This window comes from Pristiophorus japonicus, chromosome 3 (assembly GCF_044704955.1).
Source record: "Pristiophorus japonicus isolate sPriJap1 chromosome 3, sPriJap1.hap1, whole genome shotgun sequence".
Lineage (NCBI taxonomy): Eukaryota > Metazoa > Chordata > Chondrichthyes > Pristiophoridae > Pristiophorus > Pristiophorus japonicus.
Window position 1 is genome coordinate 315,572,198 of NC_091979.1, and position 15,120 is coordinate 315,587,317.

At 43.7% G+C, this 15,120-nt stretch overlaps 1 protein-coding gene across 2 annotated transcripts in view; it reads right to left on the reverse strand.

The window, feature by feature from the left end:
* Positions 1-15,120, reverse strand: part of ankrd22 (ankyrin repeat domain 22) — a 45,870-nt gene that overhangs the window by 11,688 nt on the left and 19,062 nt on the right. The window contains exons 2-4 of one of the 2 annotated variants that reach the window (XM_070875061.1): positions 12,584-12,772; positions 10,694-10,798; positions 7,671-7,748 (exon numbers count right to left, since the gene is read on the reverse strand). In XM_070875061.1, coding sequence (XP_070731162.1) covers positions 7,671-7,748; positions 10,694-10,798; positions 12,584-12,772 — 372 coding nt within the window. Of the gene's footprint in view, positions 1-7,670; positions 7,749-10,693; positions 10,802-12,583; positions 12,773-15,120 lie in introns of both variants that reach the window. The other variant, XM_070875060.1, reaches the window with a different exon arrangement.

Here is a 15,120-nt window from a genome sequence, read left to right on the forward strand (position 1 = left end):
TGGAATAGTTGAGTAACAAAAGCACAGGAGGGTTTCAGCAGCAGATGGGCTGAGTAAGGACAGAGATAGGCGGTCTAGGTGATGGAGAGGATACGAGATCAAGAGAGACAGAGCAGTTGCTGTATCTTTGAAAGAGCTATCCACTTCTTCCCAAGAGCTAGCACAGACATGATGGGCTGAGTGATCATAGAATAATAAACGTTTACAGCATGGAAGGAGGCCATTTCGGCCCATCGTGTCCATGCCGGCCAACAAGAGGCTATTCAGCCTAATCCCACTTTCAGCTCCAGGTCCATAATCCTACAGGTCACGGCACTTCAGGTGCACATCCAAATACTTTTAAAATGTGGTGAGGGTTTCTGCCTCTATCACCCTTTCAGGCAGTGAGTTCCAGATCCCTCAAATCAGACACGACCTTCCCTTAACAAATCCATGCTGATTGTCCTTGATTAATCCATGTCTTTCTGATTTATCCTGTCCTTCAGGAATTTTTCCAATAATTTTCCCACCACCGAGGTTAGGCTGACTGGCCTGTAATTACTCGGTCTATCCCTTTCTCCCTTCTTAAAACAAAAAGGTACCACATTAGCAGTCCTCCAGTCCTCTGGCACCACACTGAAAGCTAGAGAGGATTGGAAAATGATAGTCAAAGCCTCTGCTATTTCCTCTTTTGCTTCGCTTAACAGCCTGGGATACATTTCAACCGGGTCTGTGGACTTATCCACTTTCAAAGCTGCTAAACCCTTAATACATCCTCTCTCACTATGTTTATTTCATCTAATATTTCATACTCCTCCTCCTCCTCAATAGCAGAGTCTGCATCACTCCTCTCTTTTGTGAAAACAGACGCAAAGTATTCATTAAGAACCATATCCACATCTTCCACCTCCACACACAGATTACCCTCATGGTCTCTAATAGGCCCTACCCTTTCTTTAGTTATCCTCTTGCTCTTAACATATTTATAAAACATTTTTGGGTTTTCCTCGAGTTTATTTGCCAAGAATTTTTCATGCTCTCTCTTTGCTTTCCTAATCTTCTTAATTTCTATACTTCGAGAGATTCTGCAGTATTTAGCCCTCGGTATCTGTCATAAGCCTCCCTTTTTTTCTTTATCCTACCCTGTATGTCCCTAGACATCCAGGGGGCTCTAGATTTGATAGTCCCACCCTTTTTCTTTAAGGGCACATATTTGGCCTGAACCCTCCGGATCTCCTCCTTGAATGCCTCCCACTGCTCTGACACGGATTTACCCTCAAGTAGCTGTTTCCAGTCCATTATGGCCAAATCACCTCTCAGCTTAGCAAAGTTGGCTTTTCCCCAATTTAGAACTTTTATTCCTGGTCTATCCTGGTCCTTTTCCATAACTACCCTCAATATAACTGAATTATGATCACTAGCACCTAAATTCTCTCCCACTGATACCCCTTCCACCTGCCCAGCTTCATTCCCTAGAACTAAATCCAGAGCCACCCCCTCTTGTGTTGGGCTTGCTACATACTGGCTAAAAAAGTTCTCAAAGCATTTTAGGAATTCCGTACCCTCTATACCTTTCACGCTAATTTTATCCCAGTTAATGGGCTCAATTTTCTCCCAAGCCCGTTTTCTGGCATATTGCCAGAGTTACGCCGGGTTTTCTAGGCCAGAAATGCAGCAGAAATATTTTGCCAAACTTTCGCCGATGTATAATTCGAATTTGGCGCCGCACAACGTATCCAGTCACCTCGGGGAGTGCAGCCTGCACCGAAAAGCGAAGCCACATCTTCTGCGTATGCTCGGGAAAAAAAGTTACGTTTGTGACATTGTTCCAATGGACGCGCAGGCTCAGTACAGGTCGGATTTGGCAATCGGCCATTTTTAAAGAGCCAGTTGTGTGTGTGTGAGAAGGAGTGCTGTGAGAGCATTGGGAAAATGGCAGCTGAAGCAATACAAGATGCAACGCAGAACCAGGACCAAGAATTTCTTACAGGAAGAAGTGGAGGCACTAGTTACTGTGATTGAGAACAGATGGTAGGAGCTGGATACCAGCAGAGGTCACATAAAAGTTCCACCCAAAGAAATGAAGAAACGCTGGAACCAAGTTGCAGAAGATTACTACGCAATGGTGACCACCACGAGATCTGGAGGCCAGTGTAAAAAGAAATGGCAGGATCTTGGTCAAGTAGTTAGTGGAAGTAATATTTTCATTGATTCAATGCAATTGTAATTGTAAATGTGACCAGCTGTATATGTCCCACCCAGCAGAAAGACACCCTCTCTGCAAAGATGCATTTTCATCTTTGCAGAGGAAGGTGGCATATAATAAAAAGGGAAAGAACTCGAATAGGAGGAGGCCCAGCAAATCTGCAGCCACTGACACTCTTGGAAGAGAGGGTTGCTGCTTTGATGGGTCCTGCTTGGAGAAAAGCAAGCACCACTGCACAAGCTGGGCCCACACTCGAGGGAGAGGGCAAGTACTGCAAATTCACCGTGGTCCTTCAAATCAGCCTGCTGCCTGGCCTGCAATGTGTGAGCCTACTCATACCACCCACCCTGCCCCCTCCTCTGCTGCTAACCATTTGACTATTCGGTTATATTTTGCAGAACTTGAGGCCAACCCTGACGATGCAGAAGATGATTCAGACGAGGATGAGCCTGAAGGAGAACATCTTCCAATCCAACACTCCAGATCAAGAACACGGGAGTGAGGATGGAGCTGAATGAAGCTCCCACTGTTGTACTGAATATGGAGGAGGTGCCACTCATGGGAGGTGCCAGCCCCTTCCGTGACTAGTGATTTGAGTGTTGGTGGGACATTCCATGATTTCATACCTTCCGAGGTTGCGGGTCCCAGTGGTGGGGTGCAGCGAGACACACCCAGGGCCCCAACTTCCCAGGCTGCGGGTCCCAGTAGGATGCAGCGAGCCACACCCAGGGTGAGGAGGGGGGGGGGGGGGAAGGGGAGCTCGACCATGCTCTCCTCAGATGCAGGATGTAACAGATGTGGTTCAGGTGATGTCATTAAGTGCGGAGAGCATTGACCTTACCCGATCACTCCTGGACACCATCAGTGGGATGAGTGATGAGGTATCGGGGCTGTCGGGAGAAGTAACAACACTCGTCGGGACCATCAGTGAGGTAATAGTGGTCATGAGGGAGGGAATGTCAGAGGTAGTGTAAACCATGGCACTGGCCATGAGGGAGGGAATGTCAGAGGCAGTACTGGCCATTAGGGAGAGATTGTTGCAATCCACAGACACTGTCAGGGTGCATGAGGGACGGCATGTGTGAGTTAGCTGCTGCAATAAGGGAACACGCCCAGACCTCGCGCCCGTTAACACAATTAACTGCCACTCCCACTCCATTCCGCACACCAGCCTCTGAAGAGCCCCAAGCCAGTCCTTCCACATTACCACCTGACCCTCCCCCAAATCAAGACGTGCACATTACCGGAGATGTTAGAAGGAATAAGCTTAGTGCCAAGCCCAAAAACACTGCGCCACCGCCTACAGGCAGGCGTGGTGGAGAATCAAAGAACAGGCGCAGCGGGCGGTCTTAGAATAAGGGGGAGGAGAGATGGGTGCAGCCTTTCTTTGCTTCTGTTGTTGGTGTTATTATTATTGTCACTGTTGTAAATGTTCTGACATTAAAAGTTTTTTGTAAGTTATGTAAATTTACAAGTTTTTAAAGTGATAGTGATATTAAAGTAAAGTTTGATACAAGAATAATTTTATTAAAGTTAAGATAAGTACATTGTAAACTTTTGAATAAAATATATTTTACATTAAAATTGAATCGTGTTCCATTAACACAACACAACACCATGGAACAGCTCCAAACAATAAACATGTCCATGTGGAATAGTTGTCACTGGGCCCTCAGGCATCAGTAAAGTGTTCACGGATGAGCTGCTGGCGCAATCGTTAAAGGGGCACGATGGTCCGCCCTGTCAATGTCCGAGGGGGAGTGTCTGCTAGTGCTGTTGGAGAGGAGTTAAACTAATATGGCAGGGGGATGGGAACCAATGCAGGGAGACAGAGGGAAACAAAATGGAGACAGAAGCAAAGGACAGAAAGGAGATGAGTAAAAGTGGAGGGCAGAGAAACCCAAGGCAAAAAACAAAAACGGCAAATGTACAGCAAAATTCTAAAGGGTCAAAGTGTAATAAAAAGGCAAGCCTGAAAGCTCGGTGCCTCAATGCGAGGAGTATTCGGAACACAGGAGAGGGCTCTGAGCTAGTTAGAGTGGGTGAGAACGCAGATGAACAGGACCCCAAGAAAGAATACAAAAGGCAGGAGGCAACAGAGCAGAGTAGCACTGGGGTAAGGGTAAACCACAAGGTGATAGGAAGGGACAATATGTATGAAGATAAAGGGGCTGCAGGAGGAGTCAAAACTAAAAATCATGGTTTAAAAGCTAGTATTAAAACACTCTACCTAAACGCACGCAGCATTAGAAATAAAGTAAATGAGTTGACGCCACAAATCATTACAAATGGGTATGATTTGGTGGCCATTACAGAAACGTGGTTGCAGGGTGGCCAAGACTGGGAATTCGGAAGGATAGACAAGGAGGAAAAGGAGGTGGGGTAGCTCTGTTAATAAAGGATGATATTAGGGCAGTTGTGAGAGATGATATTGGCTCTAATGAACAAAATGTTGAATCATTGTGGGTGGAGATTAGAGATAGTAAGGGGAAAAAGTCACTGGTGGGCATAGTTTATATGCCCCCAAATAATAACTTCACGGTGGGGCGGACAATAATCAAGGGAATAATAGAAGCATGTGAAAAAGGAATGGCAGTAATCATGGGGGATTTTAACCTACATATCGATTGGTCAAATCAAATCGCACGGGGTATCCTGGAGGAGGAATTCATAGAATGCATACGGGATTGTTTCTTAGAACAGTATGTTACAGAACCTACAAGGGAGCAAGCTATCTTAGATCTGGTCCTGTGTAATGAGATAGGAATAATAAACGATCTCCTTGTAAAAGATCCTCTCGGAATGAGTGATCACAGTATGGTTGAATTTGTAATACAGATTGAGGGTGAGGAAGTAGTGTCTCAAATGAGCATACTATGCTTAAACAAAGGAGACTACAGTAGGATGAGGGCAGAGTTAGCTAAAGTAGACTGGAAACATAGACTAAACGGTGGCACAATTGAGGAACAGTGGAGGACTTTTAAGGAGCTCTTTCATAGTGTTCAACAAAAATATATTCCAGTGAAAAAGAAGGGCAGTAAGAGAAGGGATAACCAGCAGTGGATAACCAAGGAAGTAAAGGAGAGTATCAAATTTAAAACCAATGCGTACAAGGTGGCCAAGGTTAGTGGGAAACTAGAAGACTGGGAAAATTTTAAACGACAGCAACATATGACTAAGAAAGCAATAAAGAAAGGAAAGATAGATTACGAAAGTAAACTTGCGCAAAACATAAAAACAGATAGTAAAAGCTTTTACCGATATATAAAAAGGAAAAGAGTGACTAAAGTAAATGTTGGTCCTTTAGAAGATGAGAAGGGGGATTTAGTAATGGGAAATGTGGAAATGGCTGAGACCTTAAACAATTATTTTGCTTCGGTCTTCACAGTGGAAGACACAAAAACCATGCCAAAAATTGCTGGTCACGGGAATGTGGGAAAGGAGGACGTTGAGATAATCACTATCACTAGGGAGGTAGTGCTGGACAGGCTAATGGGACTCAAGGTAGACAAGTCCCCTGGTCCTGATGAAATGCATCCCAGGGTATTAAAAGAGATGGCAGAAGTTATAGCAGATGCATTGGTTATAATCTACCAAAATTCTCTGGACTCTGGGGAGGTACCAGTGGATTGGAAAGCAGCTAATGTAATGCCTCTGTTTAAAAAAGGGGGCAGACAAAAGGCAGGTAATTATAGGCCGGTTAGTTTAACATCTGTAGTGGGGAAAATACTTGAAGCTATCATTAAGGAAGAAATAGCGGGACATCTAGATAGAAATAGTGTAATCAAGCAGGCGCAACATGGATTCATGAAGGGGAAATCATGTTTAACTAATTTACTGGAATTCTTTGAAGATATAACGAGCATGGTGGATAGAGGTGTACCGATGGATGTGGTGCATTTAGATTTCCAAAAGGCATTCGATAAGGTGCCACACAATAGGTTACTGCAGAAGATAAAGGTACGCGGAGTCAGCGGAAATGTATTAGCATGGATCGAGAATTGGCTGGCTAACAGAAAGCAGAGAGTTGGGATAAATGGGTCCTTTTCAGGTTGGAAATCGGTGGTCAGTGGTGTGCCACAGGGATCGGTGCTGGGACTGTTTACAATATACATAGATGACCTGGAAGAGGGGACAGAGTGTAGTGTAACAAAATTTGCAGATGACACAAAGATTAGTGGGAAAGCGGGTTGTGTAGAGGACACAGAGAGGCTGCAAAGAGATTTAGATAGGTTAAGCGAATAGGCTAAGGTTTGGCAGATGGAATACAATGTAGGAAAATGTGAGGTCATCCACCTTGGGAAAAAAAAAAAACAGTAAAAGGGAATATTATTTGAATGGTGAGAAATTACAACATGCTGCGGTGCAGAGGGACCTGGGGGTTCTTGTGCATGAATCCCAAAAAGTTAGTTTGCAGGTACAGCAGGTAATCAGGAAGGCGAATGGAATGTTGGCCTTCATTGCGAGAGGGATGGAGTACAAAAGCAGGGAGGTCCTTCTGCAACTGTACAGGGTATTGGTGAGGCCGCACCTGGAGTACTGCGTGCAGTTTTGGTCACCTTACTTAAGGAAGGATATACTAGCTTTGGAGGAGGTACAGAGACGATTCACTCGGCTGATTCCGGAGATGAGGGGGTTACCTTATGATGATAGATTGAGTAGACTGGGTCTTTACTCATTGGAGTTCAGAAGGATGAGGGGTGATCTTATAGAAACATTTAAAATAATGAAAGGGATAGACAAGATAGAGGCAGAGAGGTTATTCCCACTAGTCCGGAGACTAGAACTAGGGGGCACAGCCTCAAAATACGGGGGAGCTAATTTAAAACAGAGTTGAGAAGGAATTTCTTCTCCCAGAGGGTTGTGAATCTGTAGAATTCTCTGCCCAGGGAAGCAGTTGAGGTGAGCTCATTGAATGTATTCAAATCACAGATAGATAAATTTTTAACCAATAAGGGAATTAAGGGTTACAGGGAGCGGGCGGGTAAGTGGAGCTGAGTCCATGGCCAGATCAGCCATGATCTTTTTGAATGGTGGAGCAGGCTCGAGGGGCTAGATGGCCTACTCCTGTTCCTAATTCTTATGTTCTTATGTTCTTATGTTTGTACAGGTCCCACCTCCCCCAGAAGCAGTCCCAATGCCTCAGGAATCTAAGCCCTCCCTCCTACACCATCTCTCCAGCCACATATTCATCTGCTCTATCTTCCTATTTCTGTACTCACTAGCTCATGGCACCGGGAATAATCTGGAGATTACAATCTTTGAGGTTCTGCTTTTTAATCTCTCTCCTCGTTCCTTAAACTCTGCCTATAGGATCTCATTCCTCTTTCTAACTATGTTATTGGTACTGATATGGACCACAACCTCTGGCTGTTCACCCTCTCCCCCCAGATTGCCTTATGAAATCTATATCAGAATTCCATGTTAAGGCTTAACCAATGTAATTATCATGCAAAAGCAAGCAACATGATTTACTGGTCCTTACATTGTCTGTTGCATTTACATCCACTTTAGCATTCAGCAGCATCTTGATCAATGTTTCGTTCCGGCTCTTCTTTGATTCCTATGCAGCAAGTTTCACAGATTTTAAAAAAGGAGTTAACAACAATTAGTAAGCTATACATCTTGGCCTACTTGGTAAAGTACCACCACTGCATGAAAGAACCAATATTTATATTGCACCTTATCGCAACTCTCAGGACGTAGGTCATTGTGACAGCCAATTTGCACATACTAGGGTCCCACAGTAACAGATGAGATCAATGGGCCCTCAATTTGGTTTGGTTGAAGGTGGAATGCTAGCCAGGACACCAGAACTCCTGCTCTCCTATGAAAGAGATCTTTTACATCCACCAAAACAGGCAAATGGGATCATTGGTTTGACATGTCGTCTGAATGATAATTCTCTCACTACGGCACTCTAGTTTTATCCTAATTTTCCAACTTTAGACGTGCACTGTAAATGGTCAGAAAATCAAGTGCAGTGTATGCCCAAGGTTTTTGAGTACACACTTCTGGTTTAATTGGATCCAAAGTCCCCAGCTAATTGACTTCAAGATCATCATCTTTACTTTCAATCCTACAAGAAGTCATCTGAAAATGATCTCTTATGTGCCCAATTAATAGAGTGGAGTTCATACCAACAGCCTTCCAACTCAAAAGTCAAGACTGCCAAGTTGTAACCTTGAAAACAGTGCAAGGTTCATTTTTCATCGAGTGAAGCAACATGCTGTTCTTGTAGACTAGATGTGGTTAAGTTCAATATTAACTTAGCTCACGTGCTTCGATTAGTAGAAATACCACAAGGAAAATTACACAGCAGTTAGTTAGACAAGCAAAGATAGTACCACAATTAAAAAGCCCTAAATTGAACAAATTCAAACAAGTCTTGCTGCCTTATGTATAGACAACGTTAAGGGAATAATGTGTGTTTGTAATTGTGTGTCTGAAGCCTTGTGGATGAGGGGCAGCACGGGCCAGCCCACACTGCAATCTATGGATAGTAGGAGCATGTGTCCGCACTAGGTCCGTGCAGCAGAGCTTGGTCTCCAGTCGTCTTGGTTAACCCTTGCCACTGGATCAAGACCTAGCTCTGTCAAGCCCGTGTGGTGGCTGGTGTGCAACAGCCACCCAACGTTAAAAGAATCCATGCACAGGCATCTTCCACCCTTTAGTATGTAGTTCGGGACCTGGAAGGTGTCCCTCATCGAAACACCTGTGAACTCAACCCTATTTGGTGTGGTGTCGATACGAGGGATTGCCTGGTATTAATACTGGATGAGCCTTCCAATTGTTTGATTCGTTCAGTGTAGGCTCATGTCTCAGTATTTAAACTGGTTGTTTCCACTGTGAAAACAATGAATGAAGGAGGAGATACTCTGCACGAAAGGCAGTCTTAATCAGAATTATTGTTGAAAAGAATTTAGGTATCAGTATTTCTACAAGCCCCATCTATCGCGACCTGCTCCTTTAATCATTCATCTGAGATTAATTGTTTGAAGGAGATTATGCTGCGATACTCAACAGAATTTAACTATTGAAAGTGAAAAACAATCTATTCTCTGATGGCAGCCTTGTTCAAACAATTACTAAATCTCCAATACAAATATCATCAACCATGGGTTTATTCTGCACTGCTGCTCTTCAACATGGGAGACACTGTTCAAAAGATTTACTTCACTCATTCCACATGGTTTCAATGGCCAATGCAAACCACTCAATCTGTACTCTTATTGACTTTAAGACATTTGAGGCCCACAATAAGATTGTGTTCTTGTATTCAACCTGCATGTAATTTTATAAAAAAAAGATTATGGAACACACTTTCCTGTTGCTACATCTTGGGTATAGGTGCAATAAATGTTAGAAAATCGGCAGAGTATTGCCTGCCTATAAGGGAGCCCAGCCAAATGTCCATCCAAAATGCAGGAATTTTACTGATGTTTTGGGGATCACTTATTGTAATTCTATCCACAATGCTGGGAGAAGCCTCAGGCAGTGCCCATGTCTCCCTCTTCAGCTGCCTCCCCTACAGTGGTAGGAGTGGAAGCATTCCTGTCAAATTGGGGGGTGGGGGGGGGGGGGGCACATCTCCAGAAGGTATGAGAACTTACAGCATAACCCATAAAGACTGCTCATGATTTTGAACACCAATCAAATCTCCTCTCAACCTTCTTGGCTCTAAGGAGAACAATTCCAGCTTCTCCAGTCTATCCACGTAGCCGAAGTCCCTCATCTCGAATCATTTTTATAATCTCACTCTCATCCTTCCTAAAGTGCTGTGCCCAGAATTGGACACAAAACTCCAGTTGAGGCCGAACTAGTGTGTTACACAGGTTCATCATAATTACTTGCTTTTGTACCCCTATGCTTTTTTTGACAGTTTTCTCAACCTGCCCTGCCACCTTCAACGATTTGTGCACAAATACCCCCCCCCCCCCCCGGGTCTCTCTGTTCCTGCACCCACTTTAGGATTGTACCCCTTAGTTTATATTGCCTCTCCTTGTTCTTCCGACCAAAATGTATCACTTTGCACTTTTCTGCGTTAAATTTCATCTGCCACGTGTCCGCCCATTCCACCAGCCGGTCTATGTCCTCTCGAAGTCTATCATTATCCTCCTCACTGTTCACTATACTTCCAAGTTTTGTGTCATCTGCAAATTTTGAAATTGTGCCCTGCACATCCACATCTAAGTCATTAATATACATCAAGAAAAGCAGTGGTCCTAGAACTGACCTGGAAAATACCACTCTGTACCTTCCTCCAGTCCGATAAACAACCGTTTACCACTTCTCTCTTGTTTCCTGTCACTTAGCCAATTTCGTTTCAATGTTGCCCTGCTAGATATAGGATATATTTCTCCGGTGCAATAGTATATTGGAAGTTACACCAGTTCTTGTATACCCTGCAACTTCAAGTTAACCCAGCACTAATTTTCAAATAATTGAGACAACACTGCAAATGGTCAGTGCTCATGACTGCATATAGAAGGAATCCCTTGAACCTACCATTATAATGTAACCCAGGAGCAAGACAGGCATCAAGATAATGATCAGCAGGTAGTCCAGAAAGGAAAATCTTCTCCTTACAGCATAATGTAAACACGTTCGTTCCTTCTTTAAAATTGAACAAAATAGTGTCAGTGAAGAAATAAAATTGTTTTATCACAAAATATTTATATTCTTGAACAGAATTGTCCCTGTATACAGTTTAATATTCTATTAGCTATTTAATCACTTAATACTCCAGGCTGTTTTCAACAGCCAACATTGACAGGGGGATTATTAAATCCAGTGCAACACTGGCAACATGGAGATTTTTCAATCCAGTGCGACACTGGAAATTGTAGGTGGTCACAAAAAAAAAAAAGATTGATACATGAACAGTATCGATATTTAAGTTAACCCAATCTGAGCCAGGCTGAATTTTCCGTCTCACCAATGGTACCACATTAACACCTGACAGCTTGCATTTCCACAGCACTCAAGTACAGAAAAGGTACATCAAAGCATTTTACAGGGTGCTGGAAAATAGTGGATGTAGAGTAGGAGGGGATGGCCGGGGGGGGTAACAAAAAATGTTAGCGGAAGGAGGGCTGAAAGCCAGATCAGAGAACAGAGTTTTTTTTTTAAAGCGGCTTTTGAAATCAGGGAGGAAAGTGGCAAGATGGAGGGATTTGGAGAAGTAGTTCCAGAGGGCATAGATATCCTGGGTGAAAGAGCAGCCAATGTGTACAGAAGGGGAACAAGGAGCATACTGGATGTCAGCAAACTAAAAGCATCCTCTTCTACCTCCACTAGGACCGGAGTGGCTACAGCCTTCATTTAGTCAGCTGTGTTGCACAGAAGGGTAGGTATGGGGGACAGACTGCTAGGAGGTTGGTGATGTACGGTGGGGGCAAGACGATGGTAGGATTGAAAGTAAAGAAGTTGATCTTGAAGTCAATTAGCTGGGGACTTTGGATCCAATTAAACTTGCAAACATGGGCATGAAGGTAGTGCAGAGCTTTGTGTAGGAGAAGACAAGAACTGATGGAAGTGGGAGAAAAAACAGTATTAGTAACAGAATAGACGTGTGGAAAGAAAATTAAGCATAACTAAGTTCTACAACTTTGCCCAAGTGGCAGCCACAAAGGCTGCTGAATGAGGGTCAGAAGTCCTGGTAGGAGCCAAAGAGGATGCACCATTCAGAAAGAATTTCTGGATCACATAAGTCCCAATGTCAATAAGGCAGCTGGCGAGGTTAGCAGTAGAGTTTGGATTGATGGAGGCGACAGGAAGGCAAGGCTGATTGCCATTGGCATGTTTGTGGAAACAGATGCAATGTTTCTGAATATCAAGAAATAGCATGTGAACAATGAAAAGTAAGGGGCCTCCCCCCATTGCCGGATATGGATTCCTGGGGGTACACTGGAAGTAACTATGTGAGAAGAAACTTTTGCAGAAGTAATAGCCCCGATATTTACTGAGGCACGTGTTCAGAGTTGGAAGGGGGCGGGGGCGTTGGGGGAGGGGGAGTCGGAGATCATGGAGGTGGGGGTTACAGAGCAGCTGGTTGGGTTTGGGGGAAACACGCCTGCTCCTCCTGGCTCACAAGCAGCAATGTAGAGACACTTACCTGATGGATCCTGTACATCTAGCCTCCCGCTGGGTTTCCGGAGGCCAGGGGAACACGGCCGACAGTAATTAAAAACAGAGACCTTGATAAAAAAATGAAGACACACAATCTTCTTAAAAGGTTTCAAAGACCAACCTGCCTCGTGAGAACAGATTGGTCGCAAGCTCCCCGTCCTGCCTCCGTTAAACTGGAAATGGGTGGGTTCGCGGCGGCTGAGAGAAGTGGGTTAAATGCTCTTGGCAGTTGCATTATTGGTAAGCTGGGGGAAAAAAAAAAATCACCTTGTTTTTGATATTGACGTTCGCTGTTTTTCTCAGAAGATATCGTGCAGTTTCAACACTCCCTGTTCTACAAGCAGCGATGAGGGGGGTGTCTCCATAATACCCATCTTGTTTGTTCACGTTATTGTTTTCGTGCAGCAGTTTCCTCAGCTCGTGAAAGTTATTTTGATATGCTGCTTGGCAGATCGGCTGAGGAATGGAAAGTCTGCATTTTAACACCATTGTTTCTTTCAGATCCATTACAACATCAGGATATTTACTGCCTGACATTACTATTGTACATGCAAGCACTCTGTTAATGACTCCACGAGGCAGGGGTATGGCACTTGAACTGTACAGACTGTAGTCCTTTATTGCAGCTCCTAGAGGGAGGACACCAAGAGGTGAGCTCCTTTTTATACTGGGTTACCTGCATTGTACAGGTGACCCTTAGGTCTCCAGCAGCAGCACCCTCTGGTGTACAGGTATGGTACATACAGGGTGAAGGTACATTCAGGTCTAGTGTTACAGTACAACATTAACGTGCAACATAACAATTACCAACATAAACAAGTCAAGTCTTATTTTCATCTTTCAAGGAGCCATTCATTTTATGGAATGAATGTCATTTCACCCAGAAGTTATAAAACTTTGATACTACGCAATTGGTCTGAGGCCCAAAATTAGGCTGTCTAATCTTAGAAACAGAAAATGCTGGAAACACTCAGCAGGTCAGGCAGCATCTGTGGAGCGAGAAGTACAGTTAATGTTTCATTTCTGATGAAAGGTCATCAACCCGAAACGTTAACTCTTATTTTATTCTCTCCATAGATGCTGGCCAACCGGCTGAGTGTTTTCCAGCATTATCGATTTTTAATTTCAGATTTCCAGCAGCCGCAGTATTTTGCTTTGTTTTACACTCTTTAGCATGGGTACTAATTTCTTTTTTTTTTTAAAACTGCAACGAGAAACCCATCCTAATTCATAACCTTCAAAATAGTCTTTGGTGCTCAAATGTTTGATTTTGTGACTTTTTTTTTGTTTCGCAAAAGTGTTTCAAATACGCTGTTCCTTGGACTTCAGTTCCAGTTAACAGTTTCAACATTTTTGCCAGTTATGAGCACGTGCTTTTATGATTAAAAACTGCAGTGGGTTCCCATTTTAACTGCAATCGCTTGCTTCATTCACAAATCAGAATGACCTCTCAAACCTCAATCATTTGGCCTCAGTAGGGTCTCTCGAATTATTTACCTGATCTATCATTTTAAGTCCACTTACCATTTCAGCTGCCACAACACAAGTTGTTTTTCCTTCCGTATATCCACATTTACTTATTGGAACAACGCTTCAAAAGGTTGGACAGACCTTTCCATTTGTGGCATCAGAATGCATATATGCCCAGTAACCAGCAGAAAAACACAAAAGGAAACAAGCAAAAAAAAAAGTGTTTGGAGAGGTTCGGGTTTTGATCACTTTCCTGGTTTGGGGCTCCATCAACTGGTCGCACGTGTCAATAAATGAAAAGACAGACACACAGACTTGCTGCAATACCCAAAGAGATAAGCTACCTTTTTATATAAAAAAATAATTAAGAGTGGGTTACTGGCAGATCAAGCTGATTTTGTTGGTAACATTTACAGTCAAATTTTACTGGCAAGAAACTCAAGATGCTGTAATGGATAAAAGATGAAAGCAGAGTGATAACATACCGAGGGTTGGGATTATACCGAATATGCACAGCACCCAGAATGTTAAAGATCATATCTATGGTAGGTAGTGTCCTTCATTGAATATTGGGCAATATCCCCATAGAAAATGAATAGAAATGTCATTTAGGTTTGGGGGGGGTGGGGAGGAGAAAGAGGAGGGAGGAACACAGAGGCTAACAGCTTTGAATCATGTAGGGCCATTTTTTTTATAGCAGTTATTCATCATTGTTGTGTAGAGGCCTTGTTCCAAGCCACACCTTAATTATTTGACAAGTTGAGACAGAGGACACGGAACAAAAGAATTTAGCCTATTTCAAGCATCAGCAAGCTGCAAGTTGCCACAGGATATTAAACAAAAAAGTGAGGAAGTCCGTACTTATGGAAGGTAATGTAATATTCACCTTCCACATATAAATGACACAAAACTCTTATGACAAATAAAGCCAGTCTGGAGCCCATTAGCGACAGAAACTAACAAAGTTCTGGTTAGAGGGGTCATGTTAAGGGGTGCCTGAAAGATTGATGTTGGAACCACTATTGTTACTAAGTGACATCAATGGCATTAAATTCAGAGGGGCTGAAATTGCTTATCACCTCGTTTGGGGCGCAGTAACCTTGGCGAGGCAGGACATCCTGCGCCCAGCGCAGAAGTCCCGCCCCACATCCGAAATTGGGATTACTGCCCTCCTTCTCCACGTAGCACTGACACGATCACAGAGCCCTCCCCTTCCGTTAAAGGGGAGGGCACACTGCAAGCTCTGCAGTGGCTTTGAGGGACCTCCACTAGGGCCACCGGGGATACAGGGTGCCGTGGCTGCAGCCGGGCACAGAAACGGAAAATATCACGGT